At 51.0% G+C, this 19,144-nt stretch overlaps 2 protein-coding genes across 3 annotated transcripts in view; one reads left to right on the forward strand and one right to left on the reverse strand.

The window, feature by feature from the left end:
• The window catches only part of TTI1 (TELO2 interacting protein 1), an 82,084-nt gene that overhangs the window by 59,669 nt on the left and 3,271 nt on the right, over positions 1-19,144 (forward strand). The window lies entirely within an intron of this gene.
• The window catches only part of VSTM2L (V-set and transmembrane domain containing 2 like), a 37,223-nt gene continuing 26,301 nt past the window's right edge, over positions 8,223-19,144 (reverse strand). For both annotated transcript variants that reach the window (XM_027070065.2, XM_027070066.2), the window contains 2 exons: positions 19,038-19,088; positions 8,223-9,633 (listed from right to left, as the gene is read on the reverse strand). In XM_027070065.2, the coding sequence (XP_026925866.1) occupies positions 9,361-9,633; positions 19,038-19,088 (324 nt within the window). In that variant the 3' untranslated portion in view covers positions 8,223-9,360. The remainder of the gene's footprint in view (positions 9,634-19,037; positions 19,089-19,144) is intronic.

Consider the following 19,144-nt stretch of genomic DNA (forward strand, 5'->3'; position numbering starts at 1 on the left):
TGACAGAGACAGAGAGTAATATCCTAAACATGCAGAAGGAAAGGCATAATCAACCTACCTCAATGCACAGCTAGATGAACACTGAGAAAGGAGAGCAAATGACAGACATTTTCAGCCTTTCATAGGTTAAGACAGTTTACCACCCAAATCCTCATTGAAAAGATTAATAAGGTATGTATTTCAGCAAAACAGAAAGTGAAAGAAGAAAAACACTAGGTCAGAAATTGGTCAAATATATTGGTAAATCTAGTTAATTTCTGATCATATAAACATTAATTTTTATGAAAAATAGTGTAATTAAAATTCTAGACTATTAGCAGGAAGATGGGGTGGGGGGGCAGTTCAATTAGTAATTACATTGTGTTAAAGGGGTTGTCTTGTCAAAAGGAAAATAGAGTTACTGAATAATTTTAAACTGTTAGGAAAATACATAGTTAAATAAGTATGTTAAGAAGTAAAATAAAACCACTAAAAGAAATGTGATTTATAGCCTTCAAATAAGTGGGGAGGAAAAGGGATGGGGTACTATTCGTCAAAAAGTCAAGAAAAAAAATTAAACTAATCACACATACTCTTCACCCCACCTCACCCATCAAAATCCCATGGTAATAGAAAACACACACAACACACACACAAAATAAGATGTAGAAAATAAATCCAAATAAATCAGTAATCACAATAAATGTAAGTGGACTAAACTTACCTATTAAAGACAGAGACTGTCAAATGAATTTTTTTCTTTTAAAAATCAAAATCCGGCTAGTAGCTATGTATAAGAGACACTATACCTAAGACAATGACACAGAAATGTTCAAAACAGACAGAAAAAGATAGCCCAGGCAAATAATAACCAAAGAAAATTGGTCTGACAATGTTAATATCAGGCAAATTAGAATGTAATGCAAAAAAGCACTACTAAGGATAAAGTGGGTCATTATATTTATGATGAAACCAAGAATCCCATCAAGAGGGTGAAAACTCATGAACATAACTCCTTCCCTAGAATTTGAATGGAATCCTATTGCAACTACACTTATTCAAGGATTGATGGTTCATTAAACTGAATCCTTGTGCAGGCTTAAGTCCCTTAATGTGGAAAAAGATGAGAAATGAGGACAAAGGGAGATTAAAAAATAAGGTCGCTTAATAAATTATTAACCATAAAGCTATGGGCTAAATCAACATAACTGCAACTAGAACAATAAAGGCCTAGCACACCCTAAATCACTTGTGGTACATTTGCATATTACATTAGAACATTTATGTAACTGTAGCCTAGAAAATGGTCTTTATTAAAATGTGCCCACAGTTAACACTTTCAGAAACCAAACTCACATGGCTCCAAATGCAACTCAGCAAGCCTAACCTCCTTCTCTTTGGGGCGGGAGTAGAGACAGTAAAAGGGCTGAGCTGTCGTTGAAGGAGATCTTGGAGGGTCAAGAAACCTAGGGCATTTGACAGAAATCGCATTTGATGACTTTGTAGACAAGAAAGATGAATGAGTTGGATGAGGCACAATTAGGTAAATTTGTCTTGGGCCCCAAAGGGCAGCTGATTAATAGATGCTGTTAAGCAGGAGAAAAGTTCTTAATTGTAGAGTTCTATAAGCCAGGCTCAAATCCTGGGTCTCTCATTCATTTACCAGCTAGGTGACCTTGGGAATTTTTTTCATTTCTCTGGGTATCAGTCTCCCCAGAGATTGCTGTCCATCTCAAGGATCAATGTGAGAATTAAATGAGATAACTCATTAAAACACTTGGCACATGACAAGTACTCAACAAGCGATACTTCCTATTCTGTAGGATAGGAGCCACATGTATGATACAAGTTTCAGAGTTTTGGTGACATAGAGTTCAATAGTATAGAACAGCAGTTTGTAATCTGGGCTGCAATAATAGGAACATGCTCTTGATACTGAGGGAGGTGATAGTTCTGCCCTGCTTAACTAACACTGGTCAGACCCCCATCTTGAGTAGTGATTTCATCTGGGGAAGCCATATTTTTATAGGGACCTAGACCAGTGGTTCTCCAACTGTGGTCCCCAAGACCAGCAGCATCATCACAATGAGGTAATTTGTTAGAAATGCAAATTATTGAGACTCACTCCAGTGTTTGCTGAATCGAAAACTCTCAGAGTGGGACCTAGAAATGTACGTTTTAACAAGCTAACGTTAACAAACATTAACATGATTCTGATGCATGCTAAAGTTTGGGAACTACTGACCTAGACAGACAGACATATTAAAAACATGTCTCTTGAGTCCATTGAAGGACCTGAAGATGTTCAGCCTCAAGGAGAAAAGATGTGATCAATCTAAATAAGGGTCAGATGGAAGAAGGAACTGGCTTGTTTCTCCATGTGACTCCAGTGATGGTTAGGATCAAGCATGGAAAACATGGGGGAACAAAAATAACATGGTGGGTTGAAGAAATTGCTCTTGTCTTCAAGTAACTGACAACTGACCCAACTGGCTTAAACCGTAAGGGATATATTGGTTGATAATAGGAATCCAGAGGTAGGGAGGTTCTTGTCTAATTCACTCAATCCACTGCATCCTAAAAGACCTAGGCTTTTCACACCAGTTGCTTCTACATCTCAAGTGGATCAGCTGCTCTCTGCATGGTTGCCCAATGGTAGGAGAAATTCCCAGCTCACACGTCCAGACACTAGGGAGCAGAGGAAGAAAGTATGACTTCCTTGTGTCTCCTTTTAAGAAACCTTTCCCAAGAGGGGCTCCACTCTGCCTCCAGCAGATGTCCCCTCAAATGTCACGGTGAATGTAACACAGCAGGTCACATGACCCTTCTTCAGCTAGTCCCCAGCCAGGATAATGGAATTGCCAGCCCTGGCTTAGACCAGGGTTTATCCACCTCTTCTGTGCCATGGACCTCTTTGGCAGTCTGGCAAAACCTATGGACCCCTTCTCAGAAGACTGTTTTTAACTGCATAAAATAAAATGGTAGCATTACAAAGGAAACCAATTACATTGAAATACAGTTTCCAAAATATATTTTTGGAAATGTGTGATATAGGAATAAACTTGCTTCTTTATTAGTGCATTAAATAACAAATTCTAGCAGCAGATCTAATAACAACCATAATTTTGTAGTAGTGATGAGTGTGAACAGTGTTCTGAGACACTGTAATAACTTTTGTGATATGAAAATATTTGTGATTTCTCTTGGTGATAAAGTCACAAAGTTGCTGCCCACACTACTGTGGTTTGTTGCTTACATTCATAAGAGAAGGAAATGCTAAACTTCAGTTGGAGCTTAGTAAAAACAGAGATGTAGCGGTTGTTTTCCCCATGAAAGTTGGTGAATCCCATGCCTATGATCCACGGACCCCTGATTGGGGTGATCTGTGGACTCCACACAAAGAGCCCCTAGCTTAGATTAATCAAGATTCACACGCTGGGGCTAGGAGCGGGCAAGTCTTCGCTGAGACAAATGGCCTAAAACCAGTGTGGATGCCTAAGCTTACATCAAGACAAAATCGAGCAACACAAGAAGTGGGAGTGGGGAGGGAGGGAGAGCTCAGTCACCGCGTGGTGCGCATAGCAGGATTCCCTCCATTTTATTTACTTCTGGTTCCTGGTTAATTTTTGAAAAATATTTATGTGCATATCAAGTTACAGACGCAACACTTGCCCGTTACAAATGTTCAGCCCACTGGGGTATGTTCCTTCTGTTCTACTCCTTAGAAGGGACCACAGCTCTCAGCTTGTCTCTTTTCAGACAAGTCGCTGTGCACACAAGGCATCCCAACAGCTCACGAGCTAGCATGTGTGAGCAGCGCAGGTTCCCAGGCCCTGCCCCCCTCCGCGTTGGTGAGTGAGAGCAGCTTCTGTGTGCCAAATGCGAAGTTCACCGTGTCCCCTTAAATTCTACCCCCCCCCCAATTTTTTGAGATTGTCAGGTTTGTTGAGGGAGAGCAGTTGGATAGACTCTCTCAGATTCAAAGTGTGTATTCATCTGTCTGGTGCTAGTATTTCCATGTTTTAAGGATTTCCCACACACTCTGAAACACCTTGAGTGTGCCAAGCAGTTCATAGAACCGTATTTGGAGAATCATTACCTGCAACAGCAAATCATTAGAAATAACTTAGCCCTTAGGGCAATTGTGGTGCCTCCACGTGCTGGAATGCTCTTTCGGTTAGCAGCAAAAACGAGAGCTGGTAAGAAGCAAGGACTGTGACATGTGGTTAAGTGAAATAAACACCCACTTTTATGAAATGTATTATTATTATTTTCTCTATGTGTGTCTGTTTCTTTAAAGGATCATATGGTGCAGTGTTTCTCAAACTATCCATTGGCCACCTCCATCAGAATCCTGTTGGACATAGATTCCCTGGGCTCCACTCTAGAACTACTGGGTCAGAATCTCCAGGGATAGAGCCCCCAAACCTGGGTTGCTCACAAGCTCCCCTGACTCAGATGCCCGGGTTTGGCCGAAGTGTGGGCCTCGGTAGGCAGCAGACCCCACTCATTTCCAGGGTCCCTGGTGGGGCTCCTGAGTCCCTCTCCCCTTTCCCTGGACCAGGCCTCCGTCATCCTCTGCCCCAACCTGGTTCCTCATTCAGGTGCTGGGATGATTTTGGAACTGTGCCTGGACCTGTAGGTCGCTCATCACATAGCCGGGACTTGCCAGGACTGAGAACACAGTTCTGCCCTGAACCCGGAGGGCCAGCCCCTGGGCTGAAACTTCGACATGCTCTCACCTCCTAAAATGGGGCATCCCTGCCTCACACCCTGAATCCTGGGGTGAAGGACCAAGAATGGGGAGCAGACGCCTTGTTCTTGCTTTCAGTTATCCCATCCCCACCCTGCACAAGGTGGGTGCAGGGAAAGGGAAGCCCTGGACAGGATTAACAGGGGAGCCCTGAGAGGGGCATACACCAGGGCGGCCAGGCAGCCAGTGTAGGTGGGGTTTGGGCCAGAATTCAGAGCCTTGGAGACCAAGGGAGCTGGGGGCTAGAGATGCGAGAGTAAGGGAGCTGAGCAAGAGTATGGGAAGAAGTCCCTGGCCAGGAGTTTGCTCTCTCTCCCCATCATGAGACCCACCTACAGGCATTAGCTACTGATGTAGGCAGGGATCTGAGGCAAGAGGGGGCCTGGACATCTGAATTTATAAGAAGCACACCAGCCCCATTATTCTTATGGTGGTACACAAAGGGGAACGTGGCCTGCAGCTAAGCTGCGGGTGTCCAGAGGTTTATCTGAGACTTGAGGACAGAACTAGGTACCCTTTTAGAAACTTCTGTCCACCAGATGCTCTGAGGTCAGCACAACAGGGCTCTGGCTTCCACATAAGAATCACAGCAATATTGGGGCGCCTGGGTGGCTCAGTCAGTTAAGCATCTGACTTCAGCTCAGGTCATGATCTCACAGTTTGTGGGTTCGAGCACCACAGTTTGTCGGGTTCTGTGCTGACAGCTCAGAGCCTGGAGCCTGCTTTGGATTCTGTGTCTCCCTCTGTCTCTGCCCCGCCTCCACTCGTGCTCTGTCTATCTCTCTCTCAAAAATAAATAATAAACATTAAATTTTTTTTAAAAGAATCACAGCAATATTAATAGGGAGTCAGAATTTCCTGGGTGCCTCCCACGGGCACCGTGCTGTATTTAGGAGCAGCTCCTTTCTTTCAACAGATTTATTGAGATATAATTCACACACCATACAGTTCAGCCACGTAAAGTATACAATTCAGTGGTTTTCAGTATCTTCACAGAGCTGTGTATCCATCACCACAATCCCTTTTAGAATATTTCAGTCATCCCCAAAAGAACCCCCCTACCCATTAGCATTCACTTCCCGCTCTCCTCTCCCCCTAGCCCTGGCAACCACCAGGCTGCTTTCTGTCCCTGTGGATATTCCTGTTCTGGACATCTCATATAAATGGAATCATCCAGTATGTGACCTTTTGTGTCTGGCTGCTTTCACTTAGAATAATATTTCCAAGGTTCGTCTATTATGGAGCGTGCAGGATTCCTTTTTATTGCCAAGTAATATTCCATTGTCTGGATATGCCACATCCTGTGTATCCATTCGTCACTTGATGGGTACGTGGGTGGTTTCCACTTTTTGGCTATTATGCATAATGCTGCTGTGAGTATTCCTGCATACGTTTCTGTGCACGATACATGTTTTCAGTTCTCTTGGGTATATACACGGGAGTGGCACTGCTGGGTCACAGAGTAACTCTATGTTTAACATTCTGAGAAACTGCCTATTTTCCCAAGCTGCCGCATGACTTTATAATCCCGCCCGCGGAGTATGAGTGTTCACCAACGCTTGTTATTATCTTTTTGATTCTCGTCATCAAAGTGTGTGCAAAGTGGAATCTCATGATTTCTATTTGTACCTTCCTGGGAGCTTCCCCATTTCACAGAAGAGGAAACTGAGGCTCGGGGAGGTGAAGAGCCGTGCCCGAGGTCCTGAGGATGTCCAGCAAGGATGGATAGAGGCAGGATTCTAACCCAGGCACTCCTCTCCCCTGGGTTGCATTCCCAATGGAGCAAGAAAACTCCCTCCAAGGAGGTGAGGGCCCCTCTGAAGGTGGGAGAGACTGGAGATGGGGAACACGCCCTAGGGGGTGTGTAAAATGAGATCCTGTATAGAATCTCGGGATTTCCCATGGAAAGCCCTTTCACCAGCGTTTGGTGCAGCGTAGGGACTCAGAGTATTATCATTCTAGCACAAGTCTGTACCCCGCATACCTTTCCAGAGGTACGTGGGCTTGTCAGGGCCTGCCTCGCACTTTGGCATTTCTGGAAGGGACCATATTTGTTGCAAAAGGCTGGCCGCTGATCTGACAGGACCACGGGCCATATAGACCATCCAGCGCAGGGATACCTGGATTCTGCAGCAGGCCCCCAGCCCTGCTTCATAGCCTGGCTTATTCATGTCTTTATCCAGTGAGCCAGCCGGCCAGCCTCCAACCCACCCTTTCCCACACTTGATTCTCTCCATCTCAAAACTGGGGATACACACTTCCCTTTGGGGCTGCTGTGGTGATCAACACAGGGCCGGGGGCACATTCAGTGCTCAACCAAGCACTCTTAGGTCCCAATCCCTGCCCTTGAGAGAGGGCTCACTCAGTCTGGCTGCAGGGGAGCTCGGGGACAGGCCAATGCCCCAGGCTCAGTGTGGTTGATGCCAGTGGTTCCTGTAGGTGCAGAGGAGGGACCAGCTGGCTGTGAGGGTTTCACCCGAAAGCCCCAGAAGGACACACCCTCAGGCAGAGAGATTCTCAGCAGGTGGGACTCCTCTGGCATGAGCCAAGGGGAATCCAAGCCCGGGGCATGACAGGAGAGGTGGTGATGTTCAGCAGGGGTCCAGGTCTGGAAGAGCAGAGTTCAACGACTGGGTGACCTTGGGCAAGCTACTTAACCTTTTGATGCTGTTTCCTCAACTGTCATGAGGTGATGGCCACGCCCATGGGAGCCAATGAGATCCCTAAACCTCTGACCCAGCAAACCCACCTGAGAATCTCATGCTCACGTACGCCAGCAGACCTGGGCGAGAATGCCCATGGCAGTGTTATTGATAAGAGCACCCAGGTGGGAACACAAATTTTTGTCAACAGTAGACTGGATAAATCAGTTGTGGGATATTCATGCAGTAAGAAAAATGGACAAATTACAGACACGTGGAACACACAAATGACGCTCACAGAGCGGTACATGCAAGGACAGAAATGATGTGATTCCGTGCATATAGTTCTAAGTGAGAGACCAGACCCCACTGTATTGCTTACGATGACATACATAAGGGCAGTAAAGCTATGAAAAGAACATGAAAAACGTGCCCAACTTAAAAGTCAGGGCGGTGGTTACTCTCTAAGAGGGAGGCAAGTGGGTATGATCAGGACCGGCTGGGCTGGGGGCTTCTGTTCTGGACTGCTGTGGTTTGGTAGGTGGTGGCTCGCCTGCATTTGCTTTATCATGTCTTTATTGACAAAACAGCGTAAACGTGTTTTATGCACTCTTCTGTATGTGTGATTGCCTCAAAATCTAAGAATAATTCAAGTGCCTGGTGACGGGACTGGAGCTGGACGAAGGCTGGCTTCCCTTGGCCCTCCCCTCGTGCCCCAGCCACCTCACGTTCTGCTCTTGGGGGACAGAGAGCGGAAGCGAGAAGTTGCTGGCCAAGCCGTCCCCACCTGTGCCTCTCCTGCCGCACTGCTCCAGACACAAATGCCCCAGAAAGACACTGCCCGAGGGTTTGTTTTGTTTTTTTTAAACCGCTTTATTCAGGTTGGCTGGTTAGTCACGGATTGGATCATGTGTACAGGGTTACCCACACACACCCCCCGGGCAGAGCCCTCGGCCTCTCCCATATCCCAACTCCCGTCACTAAGGGGTGGCCAGAGGTTTGAGCCAGTTCCCAGGGGGTGTTGGGCCCAATAGAAATATTTACAAATCACCAGGGGGCGGGTGTCCCCCCTGATTAGGAATTGTGAGGAGGTTGGTACTGGGGGGCTTTGGGCTCCCAACAGCCCCAGGCCCTTGAGTGGGCGTGGCATGGGCCCCAGAAGGGGGCTGGGACGTTGGAAGCTGGCAGAGGGGGGCTCCTGGGAGAGCCTCGAAGACCCTCAAAGGGGTCCTGCTGGTGCAAAACTCTGCATTGGGCCACTGGGTCAGAGGGGAAAAGGCCCTCCTTTGGACTCGCCACATAAACGGGCAGATTCCTGGTCCCCCCACCTCTGCAGAAGGTGGGACAGGGAGCTGTTTCTTAGGTATAAGGAAGCTGGACAGGAAGGACCCACCAGGAGGCAGTGAGGTGTCTCCCTCTCCTCCCAGGGCCCGAGTGACCCTGTTTACAGGCCACGGGCTCAGAGCAAGGCTCTCCTGGGGGCTCTGTCGCCAAGGGAGAGGCCCTAGTTCTGCTCAGAAGATTCAAGTCCAAGTTCAGGGAGGGGTCACTGTCCACACCCCCAGGTTCAAGCGGGGGATGATGGGGAAGGAGGGAGAATAAAGCTGGGAGGCCCTGGCTTGGGACAGGATGGGGAACAAGCAAGCAAAGCAAAACACTGGACTCCACTGAAGCTGGTGACAGAGAGGCAACCTGGCCCTGGCATGGTGCCCACCCCGGCGTTCGGGGCGGTCGTCCCCTTAGTGCCCGGGGCCACCTTCTCTGAGCCAGGTCACCGCAGGGATCTGAAAAGGGAGGGTCGGGCAGGGCTTACATGCTGAGCAAGGGAGTGGTGGGCAGAGGGCCGACGTGGTGGCCACAGGCAGTCTTGGGGATGGGGAGGCGGCTGGACCCAGGCGGTCCCGTCCCCAGGGGTCCAGCGGCTCCTCATGCACTCTGTACAGCTGTAGGGGCGCGGGGTGGGTGGGCGGCCAGGTGGGCATCAGTCTAGAGGCTGCAGGCCTCCTCATCCAACGAACGCTTCCGCAGCTCCTTGCCCGGCTTTGGGGGGGGTGGGGCGGGCGCAGCGGGCGGGGCTTCGGGCAGGTGCAGGACCGAGTTCTCCCCCGGCTGCACCCGAAGGTAGGCCTTGACCTTGTGGTGCCGGGCCTTGCCGTCGCTGAAGTCGATGACACGGCACTCGTAGGTGCCTTCGTCCGTGGGCTTCACCCTTGACAGACGCAGTTTGTGGGAGATGTTGCTGCCTACCACCTTGACCACCTGGGGAAGGGGACAGAGAGACCATGACCTGGCCATCAGGTGGGAGCTGGGAAGACGGGGAGCGCTGGAACCAGGAGCACGCTTGTAACATGGGGCCCCAGAGACACTCCCACAAGGGCAGTGGGAGGCTTGCAGGAGAGTGAGTTAAATAGCAAAAAAGTAGAAACGACTTCAGTGTCCATCAACAGAACGAATAAGTAGGCGGTAGTCAGTTGATCTGATGGAATACCGCACAGCAGTTAAAAAGCCTGAGCTAGAATTGGGCTCAGGGACCTTCAGTGAGGGAGAGCTCATTGCCGAGCCCCTCAGGGCCACGTCATTTCTGTAAATAAACGCATAAAAACACTCCATCCTGGCTTTGGAGACAACGTGTGTGCAAGTGTGAAAGCAGACGGGAGGGGATGCAGTGGTCGTCTCTGGGCTGGAGCCCAGGGGAGGTCCGTGAACCTGGGATAGACTGCAAAGTGAAGTCTTCGCTTAGTGTGAAATGTTCTACTTCTTTAAAAAAAAAAAGGCAGGGCAGGGCGGGGCAGGGGGAGGGGTCGCCTGGGTGGCTCAGACAGAGTTCGGCTCAGGTCATGATCGCACGGTTCACGAGTTTGAGCCCCGCGTCAGGCTCTGTGCGGACAGCCCGGAGCCTGGAGCCTTCTTCAGATTCTGTCTCCCTCTTTCTCTGCCCTTTCCCCACTAGTACTCTCTCTCTAAAAAATAAATAAAACATTAAAAAAAAAAAAAAGGTTGCTGATCACATATATATCAGGATACTAACTTCACTCCAGTTGTGGGGAGCAAGAGTATCTGTAATATTTGTCTTTGTACTTTGGCTCCGTGCTTATTTGATTGGGTTTAATGTTTATTTATTTTTGAGACAGAGACAGAGCATGAACGGGGGAGGGTCAGAGAGAGAGGGAGACACAGAATCTAAAACAGGCTCCAGGCTCTGAGCTGTCAGCACAGAGCCCGACACGGGGCTCGAACTCACAGACCGTGAGATCATGACCTGAGCCGAAGTCGGACGCCCGACCGACTGAGCCACCCAGGTGCCCCTAAATTTTTTTTTAATGTTTATTTATTTTTGAGAGAGACAGAGTGCGAGTGGGGCAGGGGCAAAGAGAGAGAGACACAGAATCCAAAGCAGGCTCCAGGCTCTGGGCTGTCAGCACAGAGCCCGACGTGGGGTTCGAACCCATGGACCATGAGATCATGACCTGAGCTGACGTCGGACGCTTAACCGACTGAGCCACCCAGGCTCCCTGGGTTTAAAATGTTTTATTTTAAAATTGAAATATGGGGCACCTGGGTGGCTCAGTCGGTTAAGCGTCCCACGTCAGCTCAGGTCATGATCTCATGGTCCATGGGTTCGAGCCCCGTGTCGGGCTCTGTGCTGACAGCCCAGAGCCTTGGAGCCTGCTTTGGATTCTGTGCCTCCTTCTCTGTCTGCCTCTCCCCATCTCATGCTCTGTCTCTTTGTCTCTCAGAAATGAATAAATGTGGGGCACCTGGGTGGCTCAGTTGGTTGAACATCCGACTTTGGCTCAGGTCATGCTCTCCCAGTTCAGGAGTTCAAGCCCCACATCTGAGCTTTCAGCTCAGAGCCTAGAGCCTGCTTCGGATTCTCTGTCTCCCTCTCTCTCTCTGCCCCTCTCCCACTCGTGCTCTGTCTCTCTCTCTCTCAAAATTAAATAAGCATTAAAAAATTAAAAAAAAAAGAAATGAGTAAATGTTAAAAAAAATAATAAAATAAAATAAAATTGAAATATAACTTGTATGCGGTAAAGTGCATACAGTTTGATGAAATTGAACTCATGTATGCCTGTGTGGCCACCACCCAGAGCGAGGCATGGGACACTTATAACCCTCTAGGGCACACCCTTGCGGTCCTTCCTCATCAATACTCACCCCCACCTACTCTGACTTTTGTCACTATTGATTAGTTTTGTCTGTCCTTGAACTCTTTTCGGGTGTGGCTTCTTCCACACAAGAGAGTGTCAGTGAGACTGCTTCATGTTGTTGCAAGACTCAGTTTGTCCTTTTGCATCGCTGAGTAGTATTCCATCACAGGACCACACCACAATTGGTTTATCCAGCCACCAGTTGATGGACAGGTGGGGAGTTTCCAGATTAGGGCTCTTATGAATAAACCCGCAGCGAATATAGAGCTACTAAGAATTTTTGCCAATGAGAAGAGAAAAGGTTGTCACTGGGGAAGCTGGGTGAAAGGCAAGCGGACTCTCTGATCTATTACTGCCCCTTTCTGTGAATCCACAGTTCACCATAAGAAGTTAAAAAGGGTAGGGGGAGGGGCGCCTGGGTGGCACAGTCGGTTAAGCGTCTGACTTCAGCCAGGTCACGATCTCGCGGTCCATGAGTTCGAGCCCCGCGTCAGGCTCTGGGCTGATGGCTCGGAGCCTGGAGCCTGTTTCCGATTCTGTGTCTCCCTCTCTCTCTGCCCCTCCCCCGTTCATGCTCTGTCTCTCTCTGTCCCAAAAATAAATAAACGTTGAAAAAAATATATATATATAAAAAAAAAAAGGGTAGGGGGAGCTGGGCCTGGAGAGGACAGGTGGGAGGGGCTCCCATCCTTCCCGGTCCCCTTCTTACTTGCCTGCCCTGCCCCGTGCAGCCCCCACCCTGTCTACACAGAACGGGGGAGAGCGGTCCCCGGCCCCTTCTCGCTGACCTCACCTCCTGCTGGCATCACTACGGGCTCGCCAGGCCAGGCGGGAGCTGAGCGGGCTTCAGACCTGCAGCCCCAGCCCTGAGCCCTACTGGTCCCTCTCCCCTGGGGTGGGGACCAGCGGGGGGGGGGGGGGTGCGGAAAACCAGCTGTCATGTTCTTGCCAAGCCCCAGCTCGTGGAGCCAGGAGGCCCCCGCCGGCCGCCCTTGCAGTGAGGAGGCCAAGACGCAAAAGAGGGCCCTCTCCGCAGGGGCGCGTTCACTGCAGACGTGCCTGGGCCTGTGCTGGGCACACGCACGTGTGGCTTACACTCATCCCACTGACCTGCTCGGGCCCCTGGGCCCCCTTCGTCTCCTCCAAATGCCAAGCTGTCTCTCTGACATCACGGCCTTTGCACACGCTGGTCTCTCTGCCTGGATGCTGTTCCCCCACCTCTCTTCACCTGCTTGACACCCGTTCATTTTCAACAGCACCTCCTCCAAGACGCCCTCGATCACAACCCCCCGTTTATTTCCTTCACAGCAGTTATTACAGTTTGAGAACCATTTATTCGTTGACTTGATTTTGGTTTCTTTCCCTGTCCAAACTAAAAACACCATGAAGACAGGGATGATACTTATTTTGTTCACCTTAGTGACCATCCAGGGCCTTGTCCTCTGTAAGCAACAACCAACATTTGTTGAATGAGTGGACTCAGGCTAGGTCCTTCTTTCTTCAAGGGAAGTGGTACCCAGATATCATGCTTTCTAATTTGAGGTCACGTTACACATGACTATACCCACCTTACAGATGGTGAAATGAAGGCTCAGAAAAGAAAAGGGGCTTCCTGTGGGCACTGAGTCAGCGAAGGGCAGAGCTGGGAACTCAACCCAGGCCTGACTCCATGCATGCATGCTACCCCTCCAAATGGTGTGACAGGCCCATCAGGGGTCACCCAGCACCGGCAGGGCCACAGTGGTGCTTCCCAGGCTCCAGGAGGGAAGAAGAGGGGTGGTTGGGTGGACAGCCAAGGAGCCTGGCCCATCTTCTCTGGTTCTGAGCCTTCCGGCTGGCTGGCCGTCACCCCCACAAAGCAGGAAAACATGGGCTTCTGGTAGAGTAGGAGGCACGAGATGGGACACAGGCAGGACTCCCAGTAGCGAGACGGTGAGGCTCTCCCAGGCACCCCTCTTGGTGTGGGGCTGAGGACCAGCCTCCCCTGCCCAGCTCCAGGCTGGGCCCAGCTGGAGGCCACCGGCCCTGCTGATTCCATCACCTCTGACCAAGGGCACAGGGAGGCCCTGTGGCCCTGCCATGCTCTCAGGCGAGTTAGGAGATGCTGTTGCAAATGCGCAGCGGGGAGCGAATTACCTCAACATCTGTTTCCCTCACGGATATTAATTATCCTTCATTTGTCAACCCTACAAGGCGCTAATGGAGTAATAATGCGAAGCACTGGGAGCAGCCGCTCCTAGGGAGGGAGCACCAGCCGCAGCCCACCCCTCCCGCCCCCAGACGCAAGGTGAGGCCTGGACCAGCCCTCCCCAGGCAGTCTGCTCTGTGCCCCCCCACCCAACCCTGTCGCCCCTTCTGCCAGCAGAACAGAGGCCTCTCAGAGAGGAGGAGGGAGTCTGGGAGCACTGCCAGGGTGCTGGGAGGCCGGGTCTGACCCCAGCAAGCCACCAGCACCCAGGCTCTTGGGCTGGATTCATCGTGCCTTTGGTGGACATTTGGCAAGAACGCACTATGAGCTGGGTGCTGGGGTCACAGCTGGGAAGCAGCCAGACCCCAGCAATGCTGCACGGGCTCACCGAGAGCCCAGACCCCACACCGAACCCCGCACCTCAGGAAGAGTGCCACATGAGACACGGCTCTCTCCGGCCCTGGTGTCTACCCTTTTAAGCACCATCTGGAGAAGGCAAATAATAAAAACCATAACAGCAGTAAGAGTAGGGCTCGCAGCCAGTGTTTACAGAGCACTTGATCACTATGAGGCGATGTGCTAAAAGCCTCATGCATCATTTTTGAGCCTCGCGATAACCCCGTGATGTAGGCCCTGCCAGGATACCCATTGCATGGGTCAGGAAACTGAGGCTCAGAGAGGTAAGGTGATTTGCCCAAGGCCATCCAGCTGGTGACAGAGACCAGGCCTTAACCACATCTCTGGTGAGCCTCCCGTAACCAGTACACCACAGGTGTACCTTTCACCCTTTCCTACCTCCTTCCCTAGGTCCCCAGCCTTCCTTGTCTTGAGGGAGCCCGGCCCATCCTCAGAGGTATATCTTATGGGAGGGGGTCCACCATCCTGCTCCAGCTTCTTGGGGGCAGAGGAAGCAGCCTGTTGGATTTCCTCATTCACAAACTGGGCAGAAAACCCTATGGCTCAGCCCTCCAGCGACACTGGAGAGGCCAGGAGGAGAGGAGACCCCCGCACGGCAGCCTGGCTGTAAATCATAATCACCTCAGCACAAGCATCGACAGGCCTTAGCAGTGCAATTAAGCACCTAATTATGCTGAAAGAGACAAGGCGAGTCCATGCCATGACCAGGCTCAGCCTCCTCCCTGCTCACCCATGGCCCAGGCCTTTCTGGGCCTGGCAGGGGCACCCCTGGGCCCTCAGGGCTGGGATCTTTCTCCAGAGCCACACCGGGAAGAATGAAAGGTGCTGATATGTGTCCATGGTGCCAGACCTCTCCTACCTGCAGCCTCATGGCTGAGCCTGAGCGTGACAGGGTGGCCCCGGGAAGGTGCTGGGGTGGGGATGGGGCATCAGATGGTCCCTACCCCACGCCAGGGCCTGCTCTGAGCTCTGCCACTCCCGTGCCGCTTTCATCAGCCCCTTGGCTTGTTCAGAATCCAACCCGGTCTCTCCGAATCTCGACCCCAGAAGGCCTCACCTGCTCCAGCCAGACCCTCCCACGTCATCACTGCCTTTGCTTCTTCTGCACTCTGGCACAGTCAATCCCAGAATCCCACCGATCTTCGCTCTGAACATCACTGGGCCCCTCCCCTTCTCTCCAGAGTCCAGCCCCCTTGCACTGGCCAGGGTCCCAGCTTCTCTCACCTGGTCATCATCCCAGCCTCCTCCCAGGTCTCCCCAGAGCCACTGTGGCCCCTCCTAATCTGTTCTCCATGACAGCCAGACAGCTCTCGCAGGGGCTTGGCCCACCCGGCCGCTTGGTCTGACAAAGGCCACTGTCTTTCAACGCTTCATGGAGATTTCATGGCGACCCCAGAGACAGGCTGCAGTGGCTTCCTGAGGCCTCTTCAGGGCTGTCCCCTTTGCGTTAGGTCAAAAGAAAAACTTGCAGAACTTGAAAACCACCAATAAGAAAAAGAATTTGCCTGAGCCACAGAAATGAGGCCCTGAAGGTAAAACCCCCAGCATATGCAAGCTACCAAGGGAGAGTTGTTTAGGCCAGGGGTCCTTCCCCAGGTCCCAAGTGAAATGAGATCATTGATGGGAAGCAAAGCGCTCATCATGGTTCCTGGCATATGGCAGGCACTCTCTAAATGTTAGCTGCTTTATTATTATTACTGTTGTCTCACAGAGGCCTGTCCTCCTACATAACTGGCCTCCCTACAAGATTCTCAGCTCTTTCGTCACCTCACCTGTCTCCTGCACAGGAGCTGGGGCCCCTTTCATGCTCCAGCCACCCCCCCGCATGCTGGGAATAGGGGTCTTATGACCACAAATTCATGGGCAGTTTTTAATCTAGCAAACCACACTCGTTCACACAGCCAATCTCTAGGACTTCATCCTATACAAAGTGTTTGGGCTCAGGGATGCCAGGTGTGGGCCCCACTGCGTCCTCAGCACAGTGGATCCTGAACCTTCCCGGGGTTACCATGGCAGCCCCAACAGGTCACCGAGCCCTCTGGCACCAGGCCCCTGGAAGCTGATGCCACTTCCTGCCCCAGAGCCTGAGACCCCACGGTGCCCACGCTGCCCAGCCAGCGCGTGATGCTATTTAGCTCCCACAGTGTTTTTCAAATTAGGTCCCAAAAGTTAAAAATCAGGAGCTGCCCCAGTTGGTTGAGCGCCTGACTTCGGCTCAGGTCATGACCTCCCAGTTTGTGAGTTCGAGCCCCGCGTCGGGCTCCGTGCTGACAGCTCGGAGCCTGGAGCCTGCTTCGGATTCTGTGTCTCCCTCTCTCTCTCTGCCCCTCCCCAGCTTGTGTTCTCTCTCTCTTTCTCTCAAAAATAAATAAACTTAAAAAAAAATAAAAAGCAAAAACCAATTAACTTTTTAAAAAATCAGGAACTGCCCATCACAATCAGGACTTTTAGAAGGCATGGGGCTACCGGGCCGAGTTCCTGCCTGGCTCATTTGGCTGGTCCAGATACAGGGCCTGGGTTCTAGGCCCCGTGGCCCCACAGGAGCCACTCTGTGCCTTCATGTCACCTGTACATGTACAGGTACAGGTACAGGCAGGGATGCACATCATACTGGCCTGTCTGTGCACCAAAATCTGTGTCTGGGTTTATACCACCGTTGGCCTGGGTGTGTGTTTGTATATACCATTCAGTTATTTATTGGGCACCTACTATGTACCAGGCACTGTACTAGGCTCTGGGAATGTAACAAGTTCATCAGGCAGGCACAGTCCCAGCCCCAGGTGTTGGGGGGACAGCTATGAAACAAATACACACATGGGTGATTGCAGATGAAAATGTGGCCAGCAGGGAAAAGGGGTGCCAGCTGAGGCACAGGGTCAAGGGAGGCGTCCTGAGCTGAGCTCTGAAGGAAGACAGAGGAGTTTTCTGGGCAGAGGAACCGGCCCATGCAAAAGCCAGGAGGTGGGAAGAAACGGGAAGGCAGAAAAGCAACCAGAGTTGGGAGGGGAAGGGGAGCCAGGTCAAGCAAGATGAGACAGCACAGAGGGTGAGAAGAGTGAGTCGAGCGGAGCCTTGAAGGCCATGGAGACAAGTCTGAGCCTTCTGGACTGCGGGAAACCAGGGTGTGCATCTGTTCACAGGTGTAGGCTAACTCCGTGCCTGTGGATTTAGGAACTGTCGTGTGTGAGACGCTGTCTGTACGAGGAGGTAGTCTATGCCTCTCTGTGAGGTTCCTAACCAGACCCCCGGAGCCCCAGCTGGAACAGGAATCACAGGAGCTGGGGGTGGGGAGTGATTGCACAATCACGCTGAGCACATTTATTTTATTTAACTAATTAGCAGCTTCGCATTCCCCTCACGTGGGGCCTAGCAGCTACGAATTCTAATCCTCTAAGTCAATTAGATTATTCTTCCCTTTGCCTGAGACACTCCTTAAACCCCAAACAAAATCGCAGCAGAAAGAGTTGCAGGTATATTAACATATACACAGGTCTCCACCTGCCCAGGCTTCACTGGTGGGTGTCTGGGCAAGAAATGGGGCATTGCCTGTGGAGAGGGTGGGGGGCACGGGTGGAGGGGGGAGCTAGAGCTGTCCTAACCTGGAAGCGGCTTGAATTTCCAGACCCCAGCTGTGAAGGGCCCTGGGCAGACCGCGCAAATGTTGCTTTAAAGGCCCTTGTTCTCTCACATGCCCACCTCTTGTCAGAGTGGCTGCGGGGCCCTCCTCCCTGGCCTCCCTGCCTCTGTTCTGCCATCTTCAATGTCCAGCATGGCACCCCCCATGCCTGCTGGTGCCCACTCTTTACACTGTGACTTCTGCTGTGGGACAAGGCTCCTCAGCACATCTGTGTCTCATTGACCTTGGGATACTGAGCTCCCCCACAAACTCTTGAAAAGTGGTGTTAGAATCAATAGAAAAGAGTGAATTTGGAGGTCACTCCCCCCCCCCCGCCCACATACACACTATACCCTTGTGAGCACCTACATTTCTAATGTTTGTAGTGGATTTCCTAGTCTCCTGCCAGGCTGACCTGATGCCCCATGTACCAATCCAGCCGGGCCCCATGGTCACACATGTCCCTAGGCCTGTCCCCATCCTCAGCATGCTTTTCTCTTTCCCTTCCTTTCTCAGTCCTGCGTGCCTCTTCCAGGCCTGGCTGGGGATGTCCCTTCTCCACAAAAACTGTCACTCCCTGAGGCCCCTGGGTCCCCAGATGAGGCCCCAGCAGAGTCTGGAGACAAGGAGTTCAAGCCCCGAAGACAGGCAGCTCAACCACGTCATGACCACCAGCAAATCTTTGACCCCTCTAAGCCTCAGTTATCCTACCTGGAAAATGGGCAAATGCTCGGCCATTCCCTACGGAGTTGTAGCACTGATAAAATGAGTCCATGCATAAGAAGGCACGGCCAGTCTTGAAATCTTCCGGCTGTCGTTCCCCCTGCCCCACCTCACCCCTGGGAACCAGGCTGACCCAAGTGACCATGACATGCCATCACAGACAGTCATGATGGGCTGAAAAAAGCCAGCTTAGTCTCATTAGACCCTGTTGGTTCCCCAAATAAAAACTGCTGCTGAGACAGACACAAAGTATCCAGGATGCACACAGCCTTGGCCCCGACAGGAGAGAATGCATCTTCTCTCCCCCTGTCATTTTTTGTGCCTGTCACTCAATGAACTTGAAAGATCTGCGTCTTTTAAAAAACAGAACGAGGCCATTTTTTCCCCCTTTCTTTTTTTTCTTCTCCTCCATCTTCAAGCCCAAGCTCCCAGCTGAACTGGACCCTTTCTTTCTTTCTTTCTTTCTTTCTTTCTTTCTTTCTTTCTTTCTTTCTTTCTTTCTTTTTTTTTTAAATTACAGCTGTGTCCTCCATTAGAGCCCTTGCGAGAAGTCATTACCAAAACTCACACTTATTTTGGTGGCGTCCTTCCCTGTGTCTTCCTGCTGAGATGCTTTTAGCTGTGGGGAGGGAGCGGGAGGGGCGGAGAGAGCAGAGACAAGGCATTAGCATCATG

Source organism: Acinonyx jubatus, chromosome A3, assembly GCF_027475565.1.
Source record: "Acinonyx jubatus isolate Ajub_Pintada_27869175 chromosome A3, VMU_Ajub_asm_v1.0, whole genome shotgun sequence".
Lineage (NCBI taxonomy): Eukaryota > Metazoa > Chordata > Mammalia > Carnivora > Felidae > Acinonyx > Acinonyx jubatus.